Source organism: Ceratotherium simum, chromosome 2 (assembly GCF_057802395.1).
Source record: "Ceratotherium simum simum isolate JZ-2026a chromosome 2, ASM5780239v1, whole genome shotgun sequence".
Taxonomy (NCBI): Eukaryota; Metazoa; Chordata; class Mammalia; order Perissodactyla; family Rhinocerotidae; genus Ceratotherium; species Ceratotherium simum.
In genome coordinates this window covers 70,095,236-70,118,779 of record NC_141901.1, presented here as the reverse complement: position 1 = coordinate 70,118,779, position 23,544 = coordinate 70,095,236, and the positions used below count along the sequence as shown (strand labels likewise).

The following is a 23,544-nucleotide window of genomic DNA, read 5'->3' as shown; positions in this document are numbered from 1 at the left end:
TTAGAGTTGTTTAAAAATGGCATTTGTAGTCATTTCTACAAAAGATTAGGCATCACGCCATTACTTAAGAACATGACTTTTATCATAACATTCTTTTTATGAGGAAATCACCATTTTTATGCATCTATCAAGAATATAGTCTTCCATAAGCATAAGGATAGAATGCTTTGGGTAACTCATGGTTGTACTCTTTAGTGGGAACAATCATACATATTAAGATCGTTTGAAGCCTTGTTAGGTAAGGCTTTAGTTAGTGTGCTAAAAGTGTTTTCTTAAAAACATGCATTTGTTATCCTTTTGCTAGATTAGCAATCCTGAATAAATGTAATTAATAAAATATATAATAGAAAATAAAACTCATCAAAGCATAATCAGCTAATTTGATGTCTGTGAATAGATGTAGCAATCTCACATACCACTATAATGGTATCATACTACTAGATATAAGCATAGAATATGATTTACTCTGTGCTTAAGAAGTTATCTGTTGGCATTAAAAATAAATGCAGTGTGGAATGAGGCAGCTTCTCAGGTAAATAATAGTTTAGTCATTTAATCATCATGTGTCTATACATCATGCGTGTCACTATTTAAAACATATTTGTACACTTTCATAAACTTGTGAATAAGCAACATGAAGCATGATGTCTTAGCAGAAAAAAGAATAGTCCTGTAAGTTTATCTTACTTTAGTGAGTAGGCCTAGACCTAACAAGTTGTTTTAAAATTAAATACTATTTTCATGCTTCATAGTTTTAAAAATTAAATATTTTTGCATTATTAGACTAAATATACACTATGGAAAATTTGAATACTAGAAAAAAGAAGGGACAAAACACCTATCATGGTTATTGTCATATTTCATTGATTCTAAGACGCATTGTTTTCCACAGATATCCTTTTTCACATTTCAACTTCTCTGAAATTAGGGTGCAATTTACAACTGATGCATCTTAGCTTTGATTAATATGGTATTGGCATATTGTTGCATTTCCTTTTTACTATGCATGTTTTTAACTTGCTTGTAAAAATACTACATGTCAACTTGTGTCAAACTCAGTCTTCTGACTTCATATTCAGTGTTATTGTGGTTTTTTTCTTTAGTATATCTTGGAGGTGAACTTAAGTTACAGGAAAAGAAGAAACTGAGGTAGAATCAGATTTTTTTCCTCATTCCAGAACGAGGACTGGAGGAAGTAGTTGGCCTGGGAATCAATGAACCACTCAAAGAAAGGAACCTAAAGATCATGCACTAACTGCCCACTGTGTGTTAGATGCTGGGTTTTCGGATGTTTGGTATGGAGATGAATTAAAGGTCCTACTCTCAAGAGTTGGGGAGTATGATACAAGTCTGTACCTTAATTCACCATTTAGTGCTAGGTGCTAAGGACACAACGGTAAATAAGACAGACAGGTCTCTTTCCTGGATGGATCTTGTAGTGGGAGAAGACAGAACCTATTTCATGCTAGTTTTGTATTGGTCACTTGGGGAGATTAGAAATTAAATAAGATTTTTGCTGTTAAGAAACTCATAGACTATTAAAAGAGAGAATCCTATGTCTTAACATTTCACACCAAATTTCTAGTTAAAAAAAAACCTCCTGGTAATATTTTACTTAAAATATTGTTCTCCAGTTACCTATGAGTACAGTTTTGTTGCATTAGGAAATAGATTTAAGATGTTTTCAATTATAGTATTCATTTGCTTCCCCTCCACCCCCCAGTAATGCTGAAGATGTGTTGTTCAGTAAAGGAGGTGGGGCAGGAGAGGGAAGCAAGTGTAGGATAGAATAAATGGGATGATCCCATTTCTTGTATAAGTATCACAATTTTCAATTTAACTATTGATGAGTGAATACATTTCTGTATGTCTTTTGTCACTGGTTCAACAAAATATCTACTTCCCTTCCATCCATTAGAGAAAATATCAATGTGGAAGGAAATATAACATTTATCCAGTAAATTCTATTGAATGTTTGTTGTATGGCAGTAGGCTAGGCACTGAGATACCAAATTGAATGAACATTATTACTAACTCCAGTCTTGTGGGGAAATACAAATAAACATAGAAAATGTGTACAACTCGGTATGACTAGACCTGTGGTAGGAACAAAATTCTGTGGAAGGGACCACTGAGTTGGGAATGTTTAATTCTTCTGGTTGTTACTGGGAAAGTTTCACATTTGTACCTGGCAGTTAGAAGTATGTAGTGTTTTGCTCAGGGGTAAAAGGCTTTCTAGGTAGGGAAACGGCATGAGCAAAGGCATGGAGTTAATGGAGTTATTATTTGAGATGAAGGGGCATGAAGCCGGAGATATTACTATTAACTATTTATTGAGCACTTACCATATTTTAGGCATCATTCCAAATATTTTACATTTATTCCTCACAACAGTCTTTTGGGGTAATTGTTTTATCATCTTCATTTTACCGGAGAGGAATCAGAAAGGTAAAAATGGTACCTGATTATAAGAATTCTTAAGTTTGAATTAGCCATATGGAAGGTAAAAGACAGGATAAAGCATTTTTATCAAATCCTTCAGATGGACTTAAATTCAAAGGAATAGTTAAGAATCGTTCAGGGGTTAAAAAAAAGTCTTATGTTAAATTCAAAGTGAAGTTAATTGTTAAAATTTCATTGGTAGTATATTAATATTAAAATATTATACTCATGGTAAAATAACTCTAAGACTTGTTAAAACCTTTTTATTATATATTATACCACAAATACAGAAAACTGCATAAAACATGTATATAAGTTGATTTTTTTTTTTTTTTACAAAACAAACACCCTTGTAACTACCATCCAGGTCAAGAAATAAATCTTAACCATCTGCTCCAGGAGCCTTCCCCATGCCCCTTCCCAGTCACAGCCCCTTCCATCTCCCCTACTTCTAACTGCTATCCTGACTTCTATATTAGTTGCATCTTTGCATTTCTTTAAAGTTTTATCACCGGAATGTGCGTTCCTAAGTGCTATAATTTAGTTGCCTCTGTGTTTTGTTACTTTGTTTGTTGTAAATCGCTGAATCTACGTCTCCATGCCATCTCTCTTTCCCCTTTCTTTCTTACAGTTTATTTGTTCAAGCAATGAAGTATTTTGACCGATACAAATTCTGCAGTCTGGATTATGCCAATTGCATAATTTTTCTTCATGTCTGTATTTCCTATAAATTGGTAGTTGGATCTAAAAGCTTGATCAAGTTTAGATTTTGTTTTTGTTTTTTGGACAAGAGTACTTCCTTGGGGATGTGGTGTACTCCCCATCAAGAGGTCTATAGTACATAGTGTCTCATTGTTTCTCTTTGTGTGATTTCAGCTGCTGCTGATGCCTGACGCCTACATCAGTGAATTTATTAGGGCTTGCAGAAGAGTGAGATTTGAATTCTCTTATTTCTTCATTTATAATGTGGAATGCTTCCATAAAAAGACACTTTTCTTTGTCTACTATTTGGTTACCCAGTGGTACAGTTCAGTTTGGAAAGGCAGCATAGATATTTGCTTCTTTCTTTGCCAGTTTTTAAGATAATACATTAGTTCCCTATTATTCTCTGAAAGTCACCAATGAGTTCTTCTTAAGTGTCATTATGAACCTATTGATTTACTACAAGTAAGTAAATATTTAATGCTCATTATTTTATAGATGCTTCAGAGGAACTCTATTTTATGAATGGAGTGAATCTTATAAACAAAATATGAAATGTGCCCCAGTTATCAGTTCTTGCATTGGTATTACATCTATAAAAATTTTATAATTAGGATTTTGGGATTTTGATGAGGATTGCTTCTGATCTATAGATCAGTTTCTAATATTGGTTATATTGCCCTCTTTTTTTGGCTCAGTCTTGCCATGAGTTTGTAAAATGTGTTAATTTTTTCAAAATCCAACTTTTAGTTTTGCTTTACCTTTATTGTGTCTATTTTTTATTTCATTTTCTTTGTTTTTATCTCTATTCTTTTATTCTTTTTACTTTCTTCAGTTAGTTTTGTTGTTTTTCTGATGTTCTGAGAGACATTACAATTTTTCACTCTTTCTTCTTTTCTAATGTATGCATTTAAGGTTATACAGTTCTCTGTAAGGACTGCTTTGCTTGCATCCCACAGGTGTTTTGATATATAAACTTTATCATTTTGTAAACTTACTATTCGATATGTATATCATTCATTTCAAAATATTTTTTGATTTCTTTGACCCATGACCTTTCACAAGCGTATCTCTTTATTTATGTCAGTTATCTATTGTTGCATAACAAACCAACCCAAGACTTAGTGGCTTCAAACGGTTATTTTTTCCCCTCAGTTGAGAGGATGGCTCAGCAGTTCCTCTGCTGGTTTTGTCTGGATTTACTTGTGAGGCTGCATTCAGCTGGAGGGAGGATTGGCTGCACTGGAAGGTTCTTATCTGGCGGTTGGTGCTGGCTGGTGGCTGGGTGCCTTGGTTCTCATCTAAGTGACTTTTTGTCATCCAGTAGGCTAGACCAGTTCCTCACGTGATGGTCTCAGGTCGGTATTCCTAGAGGCAAAGGTCAAAGCAGAAAGGCTTCTAGCACATTCTGTTGGTTAGAGCAAGTCACAAGCCTGGCCCAGATTCAAGGATGGGAAAATAGATTCCTCCATTTTAGGAGGAACACAAATTTGTCTCCGTATTTAACCTACCACAATTTCCAAGCATTTGGGAATTTTTTCTTGTCTTTTTCCTTTTTGTTGTTTATTACTAGCATAAGTGCTTTGTGGTTAGAGTATTCATTTCTTTTTTCATTATTTTATTTTACTCCTTCTAGTAGTTTGTAAATTAGTCTATATTTTATTTTAATTCTTTCTTTTCCTGGTTACCCTAGAAATTTTAACATATGTTTAACTTTTCAAGTCTAAACGTTAATCAATAATACTTCATCACCCAGACAGTAAAAGGACTTTAGAGCAGTGACTCCACTTACTTTACTCCTGATTCATATGCATGTTATTTTTTTTTAAGTACTATAAGACATTATTATTATTGTTTTATATAATATTCATTTAGAGTTAATTACGTACTTACCACTTCCTTTGCTTTTCATTCCTTCTTGCAACCTGCACCTTCTAACTGGGATCAAAACCTCCCACCCCAAGCAATATGTCCTTTAGAAATTCCTTTAGTACAAGTCTGCTGCTGATGAACTCTCTCCATTTTGTCAGATAATGTCTTTACTTGCCTTCATTTGTGAAAGTGTTTTTTTTTTCCTGAATATATAATTCTAGATGGGCAGTAATTTTCTTTCTGTATGTTGAAGATTTGATTCCACCATTTTCTGGTTTCCATTATTAACGTTGAGAAGTTAGCTGTCAGTTTGGCTGTTGTTCCTTTGAAGGTAATCGGTCTTTTTTTCTCCTCTAGCTGCTTTTAAGGATTTATATCTTTGTCTTTGGTTTTCTGAAGCTCGTTAAGATTTGGTTAGGTGTGGATTTATTTATCTATCCTGTTTAGGATTCACTAGGCCTTTGATTTTGTGGATTGATGTCTTTTTTCCATTTTGGAATATTTTTAGCTATCATCTATGCTTTGTTCTCTTTCTTTATTCTTGGGCACCAACTAAGTTGCATTGTAACCACTGTCTCTTACTTTTATTTCTTTGTTTTCTCGTTGCTGCACTCTGGATAGTCAGTTCTAATTTAGCCCCCAAATTAGTAATTTTCTTTTCAGCTGTATGAAATCTGCTAAACCTATTGGTTAAATATTTAATTTTAATTGTCGTACTTTTTATTTTTAGAAATTCCATTTGGTTCTCTTAGGTCTGTGTAGCTACTTCTAATTTCCTCATCTTGGTAGGTATCTTAGTTTTATTTTACGTATTTATTTCTTTAAATATGGTCTGCAGTTTTTTATAGGATGTGTTTGGAAATTCCAACATCTGAGATCTTTTTGGGTCTGCTCTGCTTCTGTTTTCTATAATTTCTCCTGGTTCTTGGTTATGGAGTCTAGTTTGCTGTATGCTTGGTTATTTTTGATTATGGTCTGGAAATTTAAAATTACTTGTGGGAGTAATTTTGAGGTGTATAGGAAACATACTTTCCTTTAAGAGGCAAGTTTGCTTTAAGGTGCCTGGGAGCAATATCAGTCAGGGAACAACCTAAACCAAGTTCCTTAAGAGCACATTCTAAAATTTTTAGAATAGCATCCTAATAAACAGATGCAAGACTCATATTTCAGATTTCATATTCTTGTTTGCCAAAGGAGTTATATCATTGTATGTCTACATCATTGTCATGTTAATGTCTTTAAATCAACATCTCTACTCTTGAACTTCAAATCTAAACTTTAAAAAAATTGTCTTCTAGACCAGTCCATATAGTTCTTTTACTGGGACTTGAAATTTAACGTTTACAATGAGTCTAATCATTGTTTCCCTGAATGCTTCTTCTACTCGTTCTTTATTATGGTTAATGGAATCACTGTCCTCCAGTCACTGAGAGTGCAAACTGTTTGTGAGACCTGGGGAAAAATGATCTTAGCCTTTCAGGGCATCAGTTGGAGCTGAAGATTTCTAATACCTCCTCTGTCTTGACATAGTTCTTTAAGTCTCTGTTCTTCTTCTCCTCTCATTTCCATATTTGTTTATAATTTTTATTTTTATTTATTTTTTCCCCCAAAGCCCCAGTAGATAGTTGTATGTCTAGTTCCCAGCTCTTATCTGTTCCTTCGCTCTGTCATTTCTAGCAATTTTCTTACATTTTTCTTTACATTCCCATAGTCACCGCCTTTTTTCAGGTCTTCGTCATCTCTGGGCCCTGATTGACTTCGGTCGTGCTCACACGCACACACTGTTTGATATGGCTGTGGAAATGAATTGGAAGAGGATAGAGATGATAAGTAAACTACTTAGAAATCAGGTGAGAAATTATATTAGTTTATGTGAGAAATTTTGATGGCCTGAATTGAGGTTGTGTCAATAGAGGAAAAGAAGAGCATAGAGAGAGATTGAATAGGAAGAGAATGAGGAAGGGAGGATGTCTAAGCATAATTCCCCTGTGGTTTGGGTAGTTGGGTAGATGAAGATACATTCACTGAGTTAGGGCTGGTGTTCAGTATGAGAAGATGGAAGAATAGATTTGGGGTGGAAAAGTAGTTCAGACATAGACATGTCGAGTTTAAAATGGTTTCAGTAGATCCAGGTACAGGTATCTTATGAAAAACCAGATATTCAAGTCAGGAGCTCAGGAAGGAGGAGGGAACTAGAGATTTGGGGAGTCATTAAAGAATGGGTGATAGTTGGTATCATGGTTTTGACTGAGGTGGCTTAGAGCAATATCTCTAGGGCCTGGAGATAATGGCTCTAAAGATGCATTCTTCAGGATCCTGAAGTTCTAGGACAATTTTCTGATTTTTCATTTTGGTGATAAATTATAAATAAATTAGTATAAGTACATTCTGGGTCATCTAAATGACTACCATACTAGTATTGCAGATTTTTGTGCCCATCTTTGTATTTGAATTGTTGCCATGTGATCATCAAAAGAGACCACATGTATAGTAAACAAATCTGCTGCATTAGAATCTACATTAGGTTGAAGTGTAATAATGTAAAACTAAGAAAATCATCTTCAACTTTTGTACTCATATGGAATTATTTTGCTATTAAAATTTTCTTTTGTAGTGATAACTACAAGTGAAAGGTATTTTCATAGAATTTCCAAGAAGCTGAAATCTTACAATGAAGCTTTGGTTTGAAATGAAAATGACATAGAGCTACAGAGTAATGTACTATTTTCGTTGTCACAGACTGATAAAAGAACATAGGACTTACATGTAGATTATGTGTTAGGCCAAGTGAAGGCCTTATAAGATGTTATGGTACACTTTGAACAAGATATTTAATGGAAGGTTGAAGAGAGAAAAGCCATGGGAGAGCTCACTGATCATGTGGCCCGTTGTGGGTGTGTGTCTGTGTGTGTGTATATATGTGTGGGTGGGTGGGTATGTGTGTATGTGTGTGTATGTATATATACACCAAACATAAAAGTAAATACTCATTTTTGTGAGCAGTTCCGTTGCACGTATCCCCATTTGTCTCTATAAATATCAACTTGTAACATTTATTGGCAGTAAGTAAATATTAAATATTCATTGACTATTTTAATTTTTAGAATTTTGTTTTGGGATATACTAATAAATTGATTATCCCATTAATGAAGCAGTGATTTAAAACCAATTCATTGTTTACAAAAGAAAAAACAATGAAGATTTAAAAAAAATCTTGGACTTCAACTGGAACATATAAATAATTCTTTCTGCTCTTTTACGCCAACGCTAGGATTAGTTGTCCCGATGTTAGCTCACCTGTCACTGTAAATGAATGTTGATTCCATTTTTACTGGTTTTAAAAATTTTACCTGTTTTTAAATGATATATTTTATTTTGTCATTATAGAAGAGCTGTAAACAAAAGTATACAGGCATACCTCATTTTATTGCACTTCGAAAATGTTGTGTTTTTCACAAGACCCTCCACCAGCAAAAAGATTACAACTTGCTGAAGGCTCAAATGATTAACATTTTTTAGCAATAAAGTATTTCTTAATTGAGATATGTACATTGTTTTTTTAGATATAATGCTATTGCATACTTAATAGACTACATTATAGTGTAAATATAACTTTTATATGCAGAGGGAAACCAAAAACATTTGTGTGACTTGCTTTATTGCGATATTTGCATTATTGCAGTGGTCTGGAATCAAACCCTCCGAAGTATCAATGTCTCTGAGGTATGCCTATACTTAATTTTATGTTTGTACATGTTTAAGGAAGCACCAATTTAATTTAAGACAATGCTGGGGTCTTTAAGAATTTAGTTTCCTTCAGTAGAGGTTCATACATTACCCTGGGTCTAGGAAACACTGGCATAGAAAAATGAACTAAGTGAGAAAAACTTTAGGGTCAGAATTACTGTTCTGGTTAACTAAATTCTGATTAAAGTTTTCAGAATTGTGTTCTTCCTTTTTTACTTAGTCTGAAAGCTTTTATGTAAAAACTTCTATGTTTTAGTCTTTGGCAGTTTCTTTTTCCCAGTCTCATAGTTGGTCTCCTCCCATCTTTAGGGGAATTTCCCGCTTATTAATTTTACATGTTTTGTTACCATTATTAAGGAACAGTTAACTTCATCTCCCTCTCCGTCACCCCTGCAGCAATGAAGAACAAACAAAATGCGCTATTCTATTATGTTCTTAGGAAAAAAGTCTGTCCTAGGATTTGGTCATTTTTTTTACAGCTTTATTAAAGTATTATTGATGTATGATAAACTGCTTATATTTAAAGTATACAACTTGCTGAGTTTTGACGTGTAAACACCTGTGAAACCATCGCTACAATCGAGATAACGAACATTTCTGTCAATCCAAAGATCCCTCATGCCCCTTTGTAGTCATTTCCGTCCCCGCTACCAGCCTGAAGCAACGACGGATCTGCTTTCTGTGACTACAGATTAGTTTTGGCTGCTCTAGAATTTCATATAAGTGGGATCATATGCTATGTACTTAATTTGTCTAGCTACCTTCAGTCAGCTAATGATTTTGAGATTCATCTATGTTGCATGTATCAGTAGTTTTTTTTTTAATTGTTGAGTACATTTTATGGATATACCACAATTTTTTTAATCCATTCGCTTGTTGATGGACGTTTGGATTGTTTCCAGGTTTTAGCTATTAAAAATAAAGCTGCTATGAACATTTGTGTAAAGTCTGTGTATGGACATACGCTTTCATTTCCCTTGAGCAGATACTTAGTGGTGGAATGGCTAGGTTGTATAGTAGGAGTATGTTTAACTTTTTAAGAAACTGCCAAACTGTTTTCCAAAGTGATTGTACCATTTTATATTCCCATCAGCAGTATAAGAAAATTCCAGTTGCTCTACATCCTTGATAACACTTGGTATGACCAGTCTTTTTAATCTTAGCCATCTAGTGGATGTGTGTAGTGGTTTCTCATTGTGGTTTTAATTTGCATTTCCTGAAGAACTAATGACTTGGAGCATTTTTCATGTGTTTATTTTCCATCCACCCATTTTCTTTGGCAGAGTGTCTGTTTAATTAAATCTTTAAATGAATTGTCTTCTTATTTGATTGTAAGAGTTTGTTATGTATTCTGAATACAAGTTTTTTCTTGGATATATGTTTTGCAAATATTTTGTCCTAGTTGATAGCTTATCTTTTCGTTTCCTTAATAGTGTCTTTTGAGAAGCAAACATTTTAAATTGTGATGAAGTCCAATTTGTTGGTTTTTTTCTTGTGTAGTTTGTACTTTATGTGTCCTATTTAACAAATCTTTGTTTAGCTCAAAATTACTAAGATTTTCTCCTGTTTTCTTCTAGAAATTTCATAGTGTTAGCTCTTATATTTGGGTCTGTGTTCCACTTCAGATTAATTTCTGTATATGGTGTGCAATAAGAGTTGAGATTCATTTTTTCTGCATATGGCTATCCAATTGATCCAGTACCATTTGTTAAAAAGGTTTTTCTTTCCCCACTGAATTGCCGTGGCACCTTTGTCTTAAATCGATTGGCCATATGTATGGAGGTCTACTTCTGGACTTTTCTGTTTCTTTGATCTATATTTTTACTCCAATATCAAACTCTCTTGATTACTGTAGCTTTATGATAAGCCTTGAAATCAGGTACAATTTCTCCAACTTTGTTCTTTTTCAAAATTTGTTAGTTATTCTAAGTCCTTTGCATTTACATATGGATTTTAGAATCAACTTGTCACTCTACAAAAATCTGATAGAATTGTGATTGGGACTGCATTGAATTTCTAAATCAATTGGGGGAGAATTGACTTTTTAACAATATTGAGTCTTCTGATCCATGAAAATGATATATCTCTCTATCTAGTCTTCAGTTTTTCTATAACATGTAGTTTTCAGCATGAAGGTCTTGCACCTTCTTTTTTTTTCCTTTCCAGATTTATCCCTAAATATTTAGTATTTTTGATGCTTTTGTAAATGGTATGTTTAAAATTTCAATTTTCAGTTGTTCTTTGCTCGTATGTAGAAATATAGTTAATATTTGTGTATAGATGTTGTATCCTGGAATCTGGTTAGCTTTTTTTTATATTCCTTAGGATTTTCTATGTAGATGTTTATAGAGTCTGCAATAAAGATAGTTTTACTTCTTCCTTTCCATTCTATGTGCCTTTTATTTCTTTTTCTTACTTTATTGTCTGTGTCCTTCAGTAACAATATTGAATAGAAGTGGTGAGAGTTGGCATCTTTGCCATGTTCCAGATCTTACAGAGACTCAGTGTTTCATTAATAAGCATAATGATAGTTGTAGGTTTTTGTCAGTGTCATTTATCAGACTGAGGAAGTTCTTTTTTATTCCTAGTTTGATGAGAGTTTTTATGATGAATAGGTGTTGGGTTTGGTCAAAGGCCTTTTCTGTATCTGTTGGTATGACATTTTTTTTTTTTTTAGGCTGTTAATATACTGAATTACATTGATTTTTTCGAATGTTAACCTGACCTTCCATTTCTTGGATAAAATCCTCCTATACTTTTTATAAATAGTCGGTTATTGGTCTTATCTTTTCTTTTTTTGTAATGTCTTTGCCAAAGAAAAATGAGAAGTTTGCACAAAGCACTTCTTGCAGCATTTTAAAGTACAAAGGCTGTCCTGAGGGAAAGCACTGGTGCGATTGAGTTGTGAACTGAACTAGCCACTTTTTTCGTGGAGCATCATTTTTACTTGAAAGAATGACTGAATAACTCTGGTTATTCAGCGTTGAATATTGCAGACGTATTCTTGTAATGCCATCAAGGAAAAACAATTGGCAGTATTTTGAACATGTTGAATACCTTTATTTTAATGTATTTGGCTGATAAATTGATGTTTTTTTTCAACATTTTATTTAATATGTATTTATGTTAAAAACTTCGTGAGCTAGCATCTTAAAATGGAACAGTAAGCAAAACATGTTGCTATATAACACAACTAGTATAAAACTCTGATTTGTTGTCTAAAAGTATCAGAGCAACTTAAGTAAAAGCTGAAACAATCTGATAGCATTTTACGACCAGCCTAAATCTCCAAGAGGAAAAAAATTAAAGTCCCAGGCTAACCGCTAAAATGTACCTTAAAGGAAGTGAAAACAATACGTTAAATATTAGACAGTTTAAAAATTGTTATCCCTAGGTGGCAGTGTTACAGAAAACTAGAACAAGAAGAATCATGCATCTTTTTCAGTAACCAAAAGGAATATACAAGAGTAGAAGACATACATGTCTGTTTGTTGTAGAGCCTTTTTAGTTTCATGGGATAAAAATCAAGAAAAGGAAAATACTGAATTTTTGTTAGATTGAATCTGCCTGGATCATGTTTTGGGAAGTAAATTAACTTCTTTCCAGTCTTTAGCATGACATTTCAAGTGAAAAAAATGTAACTCATTATATAGGATCTAGTGTACTGCTCTGATGTATCCTGAGTGATCTATATATGTTTATATAGCTAGTATCTTTAAAATAGAGAACATCTGTGGAAAACGTTAAAGAATTCTTTACAAGAAGGAATTTAGAGAGCCTTAGAAAGGGGGGCTCATAGTTAACTGGGCACGCCTGAACATATATATAAAAAACATTTTCTGAAACACTTTTGCAATCTCATACAAGTTATAAAAACAGATAAACAATCTTATAATACGATTTAAATTAGAAACAATAATAAACATAGGCACTTTTAGAATAAGACCATCTACTGAATTGTAGTTAAGTTTGGCTTTCTAGCCTTGTCTAGTGACCTGGTATCTTATTTCTTAAAAGGTTCATTCTTACAGGTTGTTGGAGCTCAACTAGGTGTTGAACATAGAGGGTTGAGTAATATATGACCCCTGTAGTAGATACGGAAATATGCTACCTAGATGCCCCTTCAAAGAAGGGCTTATTGTCCAGCTCTGAGGAGTGTGGCTCACCAGGTAACCCCTTCTGCCCACACCTTAGAGTCTGCGTTAGCTGCAGAGCCACCTACTCAGAGGTCATGACCTCCCTGGAGCAGCATGCATTTGCAGACTGAGCATGGAAGAGGTATAAACACCTGACCATTTCCGCCCATCACAGTGCACTCTGATGGACAGTACTTGCTTCAGGGTTTCCCACCTGGTTGGCCGAAATTTTGTTGGGCCTGCATCACAGTTTGAGTTCTGCCCAAACTTGCTTTCTTCGCCTTCCTTTCACAAGTGTGATCCCTAATAAACATTTTATACCCCACACACCATCTCTCCTTTACTTTGGAGAAGGCAACCTGCAATAGCTCCTGATCTCAATGGAACTAATTTCCTGGGAGGAAATATACATTAAACAAGAGACGTAAAATGTGACCATTGTTACATAGAAGCATAGGGTGCTATGGTAATGTGTTGTAAAAAGAACCTAAGCTGGTTATTATATTGTTTAGGAAGGTAGCCTGGATTAATAGTCAGGCCTGGGTTCAAGTGCCAGATTAACTCCTTTGAGTACCATGAACCTTGGGCATGCTCCTGACTCTTCCAAGCCAGTTTTTTTCATTTGTAACATGGGAATGGCACATAGTCTTCTCATCTTTCAGGTAACTAACCTGGGATTGCCCACATGGCTAGGAAAAGATTCCCAGCAGCGGGAGAGAGGGTCCAATGCACAAACATTTTTCAAGCCCTTACTTGTGTCTATTTGCTTGTGTCCCATTGGCCAAAGCAGTTCACATGGCCAAGCCTTGATTCAAGGGTGGAGAAATAGACTCCACCTCTCCATGGGAGAATTTGTAAAATAAGTGTGTGTGTGTGTGTGTGTGTGTGTGTAAAAATTACCAACATAATGCGTGATAGACGATAGTAGTAGTTCACATTTATTGAGTACTTGTATAAGTTATGCTTAGTAAGAGGCAGCTGGACTGTTATATTTAATATATTCTATTTCTGTGTGATATGTAAAAGAAGAAACTCATTTGGAGAATTTGGTAAATTCTTTTGATATCCTAAAATAATTTTTATGATGGGAACGGTTTGCAAATAAAGCTCTCTCTCTCTTTCTTTTTTCTTTTTCTCTGCAGTAAGAAAAATGGAAAGCCACCATTACAGAACAATGAGGTAAAATTTTAAATCATCTCCTCTTTGGAATTTCATGCATTTATTTCATTTATTTTGTTATATAATTTTGAATTAGAATAAAATCATAGAATTTTAGAATTAGAAGGGAACTTAAATATCATCTCCAATCTGCTACATATTATAGGAATTCTTCCTGAAATAGGAATCCTTGCTAGGTGACTTCTTGTATTTACTTGAATCTGTTCATTTGATGGAGAGTACTACCTAGGAGACAGCTATAACTGTATTTCTTCTAGCCCATGAGGAGATTCATCTTCCCCTCTAGCCTCTTAGTGATTGACTCTTACTGTGTCTTTTGTAGCAGCACAGGACAAGTTCGCTCTGTTTTCTCTAATAGACTTTCATATTGTTTGAAGGTAGTTGTATCTTCTGAGTGTTTTTTTTTTTTTTTCCATGCTAAGCAACCATCATTCCTTCAAGTGTTTCTCACATGTCATGGTTTCTTTCTTTCTTTTTTTTTTTTTTTAAAGATTTCATTTATTTATTTTTTACCCCCAAAGCCCCAGTAGATAGTTGTATGTCATAGCTGCACATCCATCTAGTTGCTGTATGTGGCCTCAGCATGGCCGGAGAAGCGGTGCGTCGGTGCGCACCCGGGATCTGAACCCGGGCCGGCAGCAGTGGAGCGCACGCACTTAACCGCTAAGCCACGGGGCCGGCCCGCACATGTCATGGTTTCTGATCCTTTTTCAATTCTCTGTACCTTCCTCTGGACCTGGACTAGTTAGTTTCTCTAGACATTATGCTTAGAATAGAACGTAGTTGTCCAGATGTGGTCTGACTAGCATGGAAAACATTAGCACTATTACATCTCTTGATATGAAGACCATATTGCTAAAATACAGCCTAAAATTTCTTTTACTTTTTTAGCCATAACTGCTGTTTACATTAAGTGAAGTTTATGGTAAATGATAATCTTCAGGTATCTTTCTGATGAACAGCTGTCATGAATGATCTTCTATATCTGTATTCATCAGTTGATTTCTTTATTTCTTTTCTTTAATGACAGTTTTATTGATATATAATTTATATACCATAAAATCCATCCATTTAAATGTACAATTCAGTGGTTTTAATATGTTCACAGAATTGTGTGGCCATTACCACTATCTAATTTTAGAAAATTTTCGTCTCCTCAAAAAGAAATTCCTTAACCCCCTTAGCAGTCATTTCTCCTTACCCTCTCCTCCTAGCCCCTGGCAACCACTAATCTATTTTCTGTCTTTATTGATTTGCCTATTTTGGACATTTCCTATAAATAGAATTATGTAATATGTGGCTTTTTGTGACTGGCTTCTTCCATTTAGCACAGTGTTTTCAAGGTTCATCTGTGTTGTTGCATGTATCAGTATTTCATACCTTTTATTGCTGAATAGTATTCTATTGTATAAATATACCACATTTATTTATCCATTCATCAGATGAGGGAAATTTAAGTTGTTTCCTTTTTTTGGCTATTATGAATAATGCTGCTATGAACGTTTGTGTGCAAGCTTTTGTGTGGACATATGTTTTCATTTCTCTTGGATATATACCTAGGAGTCTATTTGCTGGGTCATATGGAAACTCAGTTGCTTTCTTTTAAATAAACATTAATTTATCCCTGTAAATGTCAGCGTATTGGGTCTATACTATTAGTCTGTCTTATAGTATGTCTATACTATTAGTGTAATTTTAAATGTAATTCTAACATCTAGTATGTTAGGTAGAAGGTATTATCTACAAATTTAACTTACGTTCTCTTTCTTCCTCAAAATTGTAGATAGTATCGACTAGGTAAGGACCAAAGAAATTCCTCTGTGGCATCTCTCTTAATCTTTATTTTTGTTTTTTTTTGGGTATGGTTTATTCAGCTGTGACTTTACAACTCCATTAAGGCCACAATAATTTTATAAGAAACAACAAATTCCTTGATTAATTTATTAATTCATTTATTAAGTCAGTCTGTCAGCAAATATTGATTGAGCCCCTCGTATATGCCCGGCATTGTTCTTGCCTCTGAGTGTATAGCCGTTATAAAAATAAGTCCCTGTCCTCATGGAGCTTACGTTGTACATATCAGCTAATATCCTTAACAAAGAAGAAAATTAGAATAGTTGACATGACTTATTTCTAGTAAACTCATGCTGTCTTCTAGTGACTATTTTCTCTTAAGTCTTCCTAAACCCTCCATATTAATGTCTGTTCTCTGAATATCATGGAGATTGACATTAAAATTGCTGTTCTTTAATTTCCATAATCTTTTTCACAGGCTTTGAAAAACAGGACAAGATATGCTTATCTCCAGTCTTTTGGCATATCTCTGTCATCATTATCTCTCATATCTAAATTATATTTGAGTAATCAAAACTTAGTTACATTACTTAAATCTACTATCTACATATTATATCTGTAAGTTCTAGGACATCATTGAAACTAGTCAGTACAACTAAATTCATTCACCCATTTTTTAATTCTTCCTATTTTTTGTACTTTTTTTTTAGTGTATACTTATTTGCAAGTCATATAGTGTGGGCAAGATAAATTTAAGTTAGATTAAATGGTTGGCAAAAAAGAGGGTATAAGACAGTATGCACACTGATACCGCATTTGTAAATTTATAGGAAGTGCACACACACACGTATGTGTTAGAAGGAAATCTGGTAAGATATGTGTCAAACATTAACAGTTGATACATCTAAATGGTAGGTATAGGCTCCTTATTTTTGCTCATCTGAACTTTCTAATTTTTCTGCAGCAAATGCGTTATTTATGAGGGAAAGCAATTGAAAAGGGAATGTTTTCACTGAAATTTTTTGTAATTTTTGGTAGGATGAGTGGGGTGAGAATTTTCATAAGACATAAGATTTAAGGAGAAAAAGATTTAGTAGAGTTATAAAATAGTATAAAGAAATAATTGATTTGCTTTTAAATGCTACTCATTTAATTTTAATGTAATATACATGGTATAAAGTTCAAAATATATAAAGATAAACACTGTGCTGGATTTGGTATGTAGCATTCCCATGCATATTCTTATACTTTTAGGGTGTGTGTATATTTGTATTGTGTGTATATTTGTATATCTCCATAAACAATATAAGTAGAAATATTTTTGCATATTGAAAAATTTTATAAATTAAATCATCATATGTATCATTCCACTTTTATTCCCAGCATGTTTTTTTAGATTCGTCTATGTTGATAAGTATAGATCTAGTTAATTTAAGTGCTCTATAGTATTCTATTGTATGAATATGAGCTGCTTCCTTTTTTACAATTGTGTAGAATTTTCGTTGCGTAAATTTACCATAATTTATGTAATATCATTATTGATGAACATTTAAGTTTTTAATTTTATGGTATTATAAACAGTGTGCAAGTTTTTTTCATTTTCGTGTTGAAGCATGTGTGCAGGAATACCTATAGGATAAATTCCTAAAGGTAAATTTGCTGGGTTATTTTCCATTTTATGCTCAGTATAGATTTCATATTTTGATAGATGCTACATAGTAGTTGTACCAATTTATACTTTCCTCAACAATATACAGGAGTGCTTACATTCTTGTCAGTATCATATGGCCTTTTGTTTTATTTGCTATTTCAAGCATCTATCTTTTTCAGTCAATTCTAGTTCATCTCCCCTTTATCAGTCGATTCACACATTAATAGAAACCTTTCATTGCCCTTTGACCATGCCACCTCCTGAATGTTAGATATAATTTTTTTTCTGGTTGCATTATTATTTTATCTTCTTAAATGGTCTTTATCTAATAGTGTGTTTGCTTTTTCTATAATTTACATGTTAGATTTATATCATCAACGTGGGTGTTTTTTTTTGTTTGTTTAAAAAATTACTGAGAAGTTTAGAGGTGGGGAAAGTCAATTGTGAATTCTTAGGCGAGACTAGTAGTGTTTCTGAAATATACTGTCTCTATAGGTATTCTCATGAAGTTTGGTTTCAGGTATTAGTTTTATTATGTATCAAGAAGATTAGAGCATCTTGATGTTTCTTCAGCCTTTCTGAGCCAGCCCTCCAGTCCAAGTGTCTTTGCAGGAAACACTGTGATGACTTTAGGAAGTATATCGTTCTCTTCATGGATTGAAATGTAATGAAAATCCAGTCAGCTTTCAGACAGTTTAAGAAACAGGAGCAGTGACAATAGGAACAGAAGAAAAAGAGGAGGAGGAATTTTATACCAGGTAGCTGCCATTATTTTAAAGTGCTTCATTGTTACTTTCTATGATTATTTTTTTTAAACATTCCTCATTGTTTGCCCTAGATTACTTCTTGAGAGCAGCTAGAAGTAGGTAGTCCTCTGTTTAAGTCAGAAGATGGCTGTTTCGCCTTGGAATTATCCTAAGGTTCAAGCTAGAAATGGAGAAGGGTGTTGACTATAGGTGGGATGAGGTGAGGTAGGGAAGGCAGTGACAGGAGGAAAAAGTTGAGAGTAGAACTTTTTTTTTTAAAGGTAGTTGGTATGTATCGCCTTCTCTTTGTTCTTTTCTTCCTGTGTTTTCTCAGTTTGAGGAAGGAAAAGGGGTGATTTAGGTTGAAGTTATAAAGTTTGGCTTGAGGCGAATAGGCTAGCTAAAGTAAATAGACTGTGAGTAGGGCTTTTTCTCTGTTTTGTTTGCTGGTGGGTCCCCATCATTTAGAACAGTGCCTTGGACCAAGTACAGTTGTCCCGCAGTATTGGCAGGGGGGAGGTTGGTTCCAGGACCCCCCAGGATACCAAAATCCGCAGATGCTCAAGTCCCTTGTACTATAAAATGGCATAGTATTTTCATATAACCTACGAATATCCTCCCCTATGCTTTAAATCATCTCTAGATTACTTATAATATCTAGTAAAATGTAAATGCGATGTAAATAGTTGTTACACTGTGTGTTTAGGGAATAAAGACGAGGAAAAAAGTCTGTACGTGTTCAGTACAGACGTAATCATTGTAGGCCTTTTGATCCGCAGTTGGTTGAATCCGGGGATGCAGAACCCGAGGATACAGAGGGCTGATTGTAAATAGTATTTATTGGATGAATGATTGCATACATGTGTGAATGAAGTAAACCGGGCCTGTTGCTCAGTAGGAAGAGGTTTGCAGCCTTCACAAGGTTTGAAAGACCTGAACTGTGTTCCAGCAGTTACAGGGTAGGCAGATTCTTACCCAGTTCTTGCTGTTTTAGTCTTCCTGATCTAGCTCCACAAACACAGCGCCTTCAGACTTCCTTTCTTGGTCTACAATTCTGTCCTACACTCAGTGCCTATTTATTAGGATTATATATATATAAACCACTTAGCACGGTGTCTGACATATAGATGGCAGCTTATTATTATTTTAATTCAGTACAGAAACTAATTCACTTTAAGGCTCATCAAGTTAGGTATTAATTTAATTAAAGCATATTTACACCAAAGTTTGTCTAAATAGTAAAATTTACTGTACCGTGGGTGTTTGTTTATCAAGAGCATAGTAGTTAACAACTAAGTGAGCTGTGATTATGGGAGTTGGGGAAGGGGCTTGGCGGGGGATGGGGTCTCTCTGGAGTGTCTTGCATATTCCAAGAAGTTTCTCCTGCCTGTTCTTCCAAACAGTCAAAGGGTAATAAAGTAAATAGCCTCCATCATACCCAGTTCATGTCGCTTTTTCCTTATCTTTGCAAATGGTTTTATACCTCCATTTTCATGGATCAGTGAAAATGAAGGAATGTCTAAGGACAATAAGATTAATTACTGCTCTTAAATATCTTCAATGGTTTCCCTCTACACTGATAATATACTCTAAATCCTTACTATGGCTTCAAGGTGCTGCCCTTTATAGGCCCTGCCCACCTCTTCAGCATCTCTCATTTTTGTTCTCTTTGCTTTAGCAGCTGTATCATCTTGTTCTTCAGTGTACACCGGAATTTTATTCCCACCCCTGGGTTTTTGTGCTCGGTGTTGCCTGTGTCTCACTACACTCCTACCCCCAAGATGGTCACATGGCTTCACTTTATTTGTGCCTCAGCTTAAATGTCACCTTCCCAAAGACACCTTTCATGTCATCCTTTCTGAATTATTCTTTTTCTCATGACCCTGCCTAGTCTATCTGTAACAATTTATCCATTTATTTTTATCTGTGTTTCCCCTACTAGAATGTGAACTGTATGAGTGAAGGAACCTTGTTTATCTTTGAATTTATGGGAAGAGAGAGTGAATTGGCAGATTGTCTATTAGAAATGATAAATGATAAATCTAGGAATCCAAAAGTTTCCTGTAATTGATATCAGGAAAATTCTTGTGCAAGATTTTTAAAAAATTTCTGCTGTTCATTGGGAAGTAGATTATAAACCATCAGTAAGTGCTTGACCATTGCTTAGCTGTCTCTCTGACCTCATCTTCTGCTACTGTCCCTTGCTCACAGCTCCAGCCATGGGCCATTTTGTTGTTCTTCAGGCACATTAAACAGGCTTTCACCTTGGTAGCTTGCACTTGCTGTTTCTTCTGCTTGTGGTGTTCTTCTCCCAGATTTTCACGTGGATCCAGAACTTCTCACTTCCTTATTCAGTTTTTGGTAACATCTTATTTTCCTGAAAGCATGTTTGAATATGCAGAGCCATACAAGTCGGTGTTCTCTAAATGCAGTATCCATGTTGAGAGTTGTTTATATTGACATAGACGAAACGTGGTTCTTTAATATTATTTGTTGTAGATATGTTATAGCTATCTTAAAAGATTTTTTTTTTACTGTAGAAAGAGGGAAAAAAAGAGCGAGCTGTGGTGGACAAGGTGTTTTTTTCAAGACTCACACGGATTCTGAAAATCATGATCCCTAGAACATTTTGTAAAGAGGTAAGTCTTATAAAATTATAATGTGTTCAACTTTAAAGGTTACATGAGATTAGAACAATAAAATTATAAAGCTTTTGGTATACTACAGGTCAAATATTTTCCATGTAGCTAATGAAGACTACTACTAAATTTTTATGTGTAAATCATTTCTTGTCATGCAAGTACCCTTGTTCATTGCCAACTTTTAAATAGTTTTCTCTTGTTTATGAAATGTTATTTCATTATATTTTATGCGAAATACTAGAGTTCTTCAGTATAGCTACCCTAAACGGTGTTGCTTATTACAATATAATGAAACAAGATTAAATTTAGAAAGGCAGACCTTTTTATTACATTAAAATGTTAACAAGTCACATTGATATGGAATATGTTTGAGGATTTATTCTTTATATTTGGTTAAATACGTTTTTAAGATACCGAAGTGATTTCTGGATTCTTCAAGTATTTTCAGGAAGTGAGCTGGTTATAGGAATAAAGTTTTATTATCCCTTCCTTTGCCCTTTTATCAAAATTATCTTTATCATTATTTGATAAGTATTTTTAATGATTAAAAACTACAATAATGCTATTTTCTCCATCTTTAATCACCTCAGTATTCTCCTTTCATACAACTAGAAATATCATCACCTTTGACTCATTCTTCTCCCCATACCTCATCCTTTCAGGGACTGGGATCTGATCATTTTTCCTTCTGACTATTCTTACTTGGATATTATCGTGCTCTTTAATTAGTCTCCCTTCAAAGAATCTTCCCTTTTTAATCTTTTCTGCTACGTTTGTCTTCCTAAAACGTAATGTTTCCTGTTGTTCACATGTTAAAAAGCTTTAGCTTATAATCTATTAATAGCATGAAAAGGATAAAATATTTCAAAAGCACAATAATTCCCAAAGAGGACGCACGTTTTTCCGTCACTCTGGGCTTGCTCTCCTTCCTCCTCCTTTCAGCATCGTGTCTTGTTGATTTCACCCTTAACAAACTCTAAAAAAATAATTTAATACATGTTGCTTGAAGAAAAATTGGAAGATGCAGAGATATTTTTTCTTCTTGGTGCCCATTAGCCTCCCGCTCAGAGAGAACCTCTGCTTTATTTTGATGTGTAGTCTTCTTGTGTGTGAGCACATATTTTAATAAACATGGGATCACACTGACACTTTTTAAATCTGCTGCCTCGCTTCTAAGTGTTTTTTCCAAGTGTCCTTGAGTTTCTGTTAAATTAGTCTCTCCCTTTCCATTTCTACTATATCTTACCTATATTACTATACTCTCTTAATTGGTCTTTTTACTTCTCCTTTTCTAACTAGTCTTCTTTCTAAAACCCTGGTAAAAACATTTGGCTTCTTTTTTCTTATAGGGTGAGTCATAACCTGACTTTACACTTCCTTTCAATATCGTCTGCTTAGAACATTCTTTGCTGTTTCATAGTCAGGCTCTATGCTCTCATGCTTTCATGATATATCTGTGACAACCCGCCCCCCAACCCCAGTGAAAGTATTTTTAATGATTTGTTTAATATGTTTGTTTAAAAAATAGCTTATGTTTATGTTTAAAAATATGTTTAAATATTTTTAAAAAATAGCTTAATGCTCATTATCTTCTTTGTGGCTGTTTCCTATGACTCTTCAGGCATAATTAATTGTTTTCTCATTCTACAACCTGACTTTGAAGAATCCTTATTTAAAATACAAGCTTTTCTGGAAAGATTCATATATTACCCCCTTATCAGTTAACAGCGCACTGCTCATTTAACTGCTTAGCAGGGTTTGCTGAATATAAAATGAATGTGACATTGGATAGATCTCTGGGAGTTAGTAAGGGGGTAGAAAGGCCTAACTTGGCCAGCCTCCCAGTTCTGTTGAGGTGTAGCCATGCCACTGTCATTTTATGAACCATCTTTGAGGATGTAAAGATCCAAGTTGAACCTCAGTTCAAGAAAGTGAAATAAACTCCCATAGAAATCACAGAAGATTGGAGGTAGCGATAGAGAGATTAATTAATTGATTTATGAAATAGAGAAATGAAAATACTGCATATGAATATATGGAAGATCATATGTATCATAAGGTGAGGGACTACCTAAATTAGTGCAAATCTTTAGTTTCTGGCATATTCTACAAACCCATTAATAATGGGAATCATGGTGATCTAAGGACCTCCTTTGTATAAAGGCATTGCAGGACTGTCAGTGATCAAAGTTTGCCAGATTTTGCTAAAGTGAGACAAGTAAACTTGGTACTTACTTTAAGGAAAAATTAAGCCAGGAACATAAAGTGAAGGAAAAAAGGAACTATCTTCATCTAATGTTACCTTTATACCTCAAATGATTAATTTAGGATTGGGACTGTGTTTAAGGTCTGAATTAGAAGTTAGTATTAGAGTTAAAGTGATATCTATAGATAGCATTTATTAAAATCAATAGATTCTTCTGTTGTCAATTGAATACCTGACTTTGAAGTGGTGGGAGAGGGTAGGAAGAATCCTTGCTAGCCCACTCTGGCAAACAGTGGGGTAGCAGCTGTCACAGCTCACTTACATAGACTTGCTTGGTCATTGTCTTCTTTCTTATGGCTTCATTTGTTATACTTCTGTGTTTGTGACTCCCTGCCTTGTCTTTCACTTAAAGGGCTATATTTTTAGT

At 34.4% G+C, this 23,544-nt stretch overlaps 1 protein-coding gene across 4 annotated transcripts in view; it reads left to right on the top strand.

Moving 5' to 3' along the window:
- ABCD3 (ATP binding cassette subfamily D member 3) overlaps nt 1-23,544 on the top strand; it is a 75,013-nt gene that overhangs the window by 9,658 nt on the left and 41,811 nt on the right. For 3 of the 4 annotated variants that reach the window (XM_087447089.1, XM_004420815.3, XM_087447099.1), the window contains exons 2-3: nt 14,042-14,078; nt 20,810-20,908. In XM_087447089.1, coding sequence (XP_087303215.1) covers nt 20,882-20,908 — 27 coding nt within the window. In that variant the 5' untranslated portion in view covers nt 14,042-14,078; nt 20,810-20,881. Of the gene's footprint in view, nt 1-6,736; nt 6,867-14,041; nt 14,079-20,809; nt 20,909-23,544 lie in introns of those variants that run through there. The other variant, XM_087447093.1, reaches the window with a different exon arrangement.